The 4,475-nt window shown below is 39.4% G+C and overlaps 1 protein-coding gene across 1 annotated transcript in view; it reads left to right on the top strand.

Moving 5' to 3' along the window:
* si:ch211-284e20.8 (uncharacterized protein LOC563738 homolog) overlaps positions 1-4,475 on the top strand; it is a 10,950-nt gene that overhangs the window by 1,420 nt on the left and 5,055 nt on the right. The window contains exons 3-4 of the mRNA XM_037674471.1: positions 1,925-2,035; positions 2,649-2,727. Coding sequence (XP_037530399.1) covers positions 1,925-2,035; positions 2,649-2,727 — 190 coding nt within the window. The remainder of the gene's footprint in view (positions 1-1,924; positions 2,036-2,648; positions 2,728-4,475) is intronic.

Raw genomic sequence — 4,475 nt, 5'->3', positions numbered from 1 at the left:
TCTATAGCCTAACCATGACCTTTATCCATAACCTAACCATTACCAGTACATACCTAACCCTAAACCTAACACATCCTCAATTCACACCTTAGTCCTAAACCTAGCCCCTAACCCACCAACGGGACTTCTTCTTATGGGGCCCGGGCTTTGGGCCCCATAAGGAGCAGTTGGTCCTCACAATGCAGTATAAGTTGGAAAAATGGGCCTCACAAAGTAGCATAAACAAGGACACACACGCACACACACGCTGTCGTAATGGTGGTTGGTGGAGGTAAACCCAGGGGTGCAGGCAGACAATCCACAACTCAGAAGATGAATAAAATAATGTATTAATAACAACAAAACAACTGCTGACGGGGCAGCAAACTTACATAATCTGTAGGAAACGCAGAGGACCAGGATGACAGGAAGCAATGCCAATACGAAGGACTAACACAAAGACACAGACTTATATACAGTGACAAACGAGACAAAACACCTGTGAGGACACACAGCTGAACCACATCAGGGAAAATGACCAACCAGGAAACCAGGGAGTGCATGAACAGACACACAACTCTAAATGGAAGCATATACTAGGAAAACACAAACCCTGTAGAAAACAGAAACAGAGAAGAAGGACATCAGACAAAAAACACAACACGATATGGGGCTAAACGCATGAAACAGACCAATCCCTACACACACACATATATACAAGTATATATTCTACCGTCCATCCTTCCAAGGGCCTTAACAAAGACAAATGTCCTCAGAGACACTGCGTCTCCGACCTCTCCATTTCTGTTTTGACACATGAAGTTTCTTCTCTGTTTGTGTTAAAACTACACAACTGGACCACCCTGACATGTTCGCTTCATGATAATTAGTTCAGACTTTGTGTCCCTTTAAAATATATTTTCATCAAAGAACTTCTCTTTGGCTCATCAGCAGAGACTGACCGCCATGAAAATAAAGGAAGCTGACCCCCAGATGAAGTTCTAAGTCAAAGAAACACATTGTTTTATCAGCATGGTGTCATAATCTAACTTGCATTTTGCTAAAAGAAATGGTGTTTATGTCATGGTGTCACTGTCTTTAACAAAAAGCCACTGTATTATCTTCTGAGACTTTGAGGGAGGTTATAATTACATTAATTATACAGTGGGATAGACCCACTGTGAGAAGCCCTATGATTGATTCATTCTTTCATTCAACCTTTTTTAGACATGATTAAAAGTTTCGGGGCGCGTCTTATGAGGTGTCAGGTAAACGGGATGGAGAACTTTACTAAGTGGCTTTTATGTGTGTGAATGTTCCTGTAAAGTGCCCTGAGACAACTTTGTTGTGATTTGGAGCTATATAAATAAACTGAATTGAATTGAAATCCAAATACACAAATCCTAGCAAGGAAGATTGTATTAAGAAAATCTCAAATTAAATTTAACTCCTGTTTAGATGTAATAAAGGGAAAAATGGTACAGTTGATTTGATTGTACGTACTGTTGTGCTGTGAATCTTTTGGCAGCACGACGGCTCAGTGGTTTGCACTGTTGCCTCACAGTCAGAAGATCCTGGGTTCATCCCTCGTTTGGACCCGTGATCTTTCTGTGTGGAGCTTACATGTTCTTCTTGCACTTGCGTGCTAGAAACATGCATGTCAGTCTGCCTTCAGGCCCAGGCCGCCCTTGCGAAAGAGATCTGTGATCTCAGTGGGATTTGCCTGGTTAAATAAAGGTTAATAAATAATCTGTCCAATAAATAAACATTGACCAAATGTTTGTAGAACAACCTTCAGGTCAGGGGTCTGTGCTGCTCCACAAGTGTTAGCAGAAAAAACACAACGATGGACCAGCTGTTTTGTTTTGGAGGAAAAATAAACAGAAAGATAATTAATAAAAATATAATTTAAAGCCCATCTTGTGTGTATCTACATTTTCTCCAGGAGAGAGGGTCACTCTATAATCTGACTTTTGATGTTTTGGAGACCAAATGTCACATCACCAGCAGGAAGCCCTGGAAACAATGTGAGATCAGTGGAGTCTCAGAGGTTCCTGTAAGTACAAAGCTGTTCCAATTGTTCTGCACTACAATCAGAATTTTTTGGGTTTACACATTTAAAGCTTTCATGATTTATTTGTGATTTTAAACTGGATTCAAAGCATAAATGACTGAAGCATAGTTTTATTGTCAAACTGTACTTTATGGAGCTTAACTTTTAACTTTATAAACTTTGTCATTCCAAATTGTACGGTGCACCATGCAAAACTGAATAATATTTCCTTTCATTTCTCCACATCAGTGTAGGAATACATAATTTACATGATTTTTTTGTTAGACTTTGCTGTGTTTAGAGTGCAAGATGCAATTCAGATGCAGATACAAGGAATGTGCAAGTGTCAGTGAATGCTCCTATACTGTTCACATACATTTATACATGCATGTACAGATATTTACAAATGTTTATATACATATGTACACTATACGTGTGTGATTCTGTAAAAAAATACAAAATCACACACAAAAATCCTGTATTTGCATCTAAAATAGTGTAAGGAAAAATAAAGATAAAAACTAAATATTAAATTATTTCATGAGTATGGAAACCTAAATGTAAATATGTTTGATTATTTGGTTGTCTGTTCTTACCACATGTTTGGATGTTTCAGGTGTATGGCGAGTGTGAAGTATCTGCTCTTGTTGACACTCAGGTTGAACTGAAAAGTTACTCGTGTTCACTGAGGAAAGGTTTGTCAAATTATTACTTGTTCTAATCTAAAAAGTACTTTGTACTTTACACTCAATAGATTTTTTTTTTAATGGTTTCACACTTTTTGCTGGAATTTAATGCACAATCCTGCAGCTTGAACAGTAAGGGACTATAGAAAAACTACAAAAATGAATGTTTGACGTTCATGTTCATGTTTGTGCTGATGTTCAATGTTTTATTTTATGAGTGCTTAGTGTATATTTAGTTGATGTTTTTCTTAGTTCATATCTTAGATGTTATTACTGTTTTTCTTATACATTTTATTGTTGGATGTAACTGGGACCCCGTGTACATAATTTCGCTCCACCACATGTACCACATGAGGTGCGAATGACAATAAAGAAACTCTGACTCTGACAAAAATTTATTTAAACAGACAAGTCACATTGAGCCTCGAAGACTCATTTACAAGTGAGACCTGTTTGGACAGACAATAAAAAGTGGAGAAAAATGACACATAGGTTTTGGAGACAAAAAAAAAAATCCTAGTGCGCTTTTGACCTCTATTTGAAGGTCAAAGTGTGATAATGAAAAAAAATCTTGCACATTGGCACATAATGACGCCGACATTACGCGGGGTGGGACACAAGGTCGGTGAGCAGCCAGAGACAACACGCAGAGGCACTGCACACAGTTCAGATAAAATCACTTAGTTCATAAAGTTCTCTCTGAAGAGATCCGTGAACACTCGGGGGGGGGGTGTCGAGGACGACCAAAGACGAATCCAGAGACCTGAAATGATGACAGAATGTTTATTCAGCTGGGCTCCTCTGAAAAGTCCATGGAAATTCCGCAGTAGGAGGGGAGGGAGGGTCTGAGCATCATGTTTAGAAAGCCTCCAGGCGGGTTGAGATAAGTCGGCCTGTCAAGGCCAGTCATGGAGCCGAATTCAGAAAAACACGATTGATTTGGGGACAGGCAGAACTTTAATGACATCTACCTTGAGTCTGTGTCGGTCCACTCGGTTCCAAAACGTCCAAATTAAATGACCATACCAATGGAACGTGGCTGAGAATAATCCCCGAGATCTGATCCATTCTGACTTCCTTGTTTGTTGATAGACCAGGAACCAGCCGAATCCTAAAAGCAGGAACCAGTTATCATCAATCCAATTATAATGTGTTCTTAAAATCCACAGATGACAGCTGACGTAGACACATCATCGTCTTCAAAGTCGATATCCAGATATCCAGCTGTGTGCGTGCCAACAGGGCAAATCAGTTTGCCTAAAGCCTGTCTTCTCTTCAAAGAAATGTTATCAGTTGTGCTGAGGGACCAACTGACCAAATCCAAGTCCATAGTTATGATTCGTAAGATTTGTAGAAGAGAGGCTCTAAAGCAGTTTCACAAACAGGACAGAGCAAAAGCAAAGAGGCGAGGGAGAGGAGGACACGTCCGCCCTTGAGAAGAGCAAGTGTTGAATTTGTTGAAATGAAAAACATTTGAAATAAAGTTTAAAAAAGTATGGAGAATTCAGTTTTTACAGAGTATATTTTATATAGAATGGTTTTAAATAATTGTATTTTATGCTTTCTACCATTTTTGTGATTTGACAACACGTACTACATTGTGAGGACCAGCTGCTCCTTGTGGGGCCCAAAGCCCTCGCCCCATAACAAGAAGTGTCGTTGGTGGGTTAGAGGTTAGGGTTAGGACCCAGGTGTGAACTGAGGATGGGTTAGGTTTAGGGATAGTTATGTACTGGTAATGGGTAGGTTTAGGGATA

This window comes from Nematolebias whitei, chromosome 3, assembly GCF_014905685.2.
Source record: "Nematolebias whitei isolate Nwh7 chromosome 3, NemWhi1, whole genome shotgun sequence".
NCBI classification, from domain to species: Eukaryota; Metazoa; Chordata; class Actinopteri; order Cyprinodontiformes; family Rivulidae; genus Nematolebias; species Nematolebias whitei.
The sequence above is the reverse complement of the archived record's forward strand: the minus strand, read 5'-3'. Positions and strand labels throughout refer to the sequence as shown.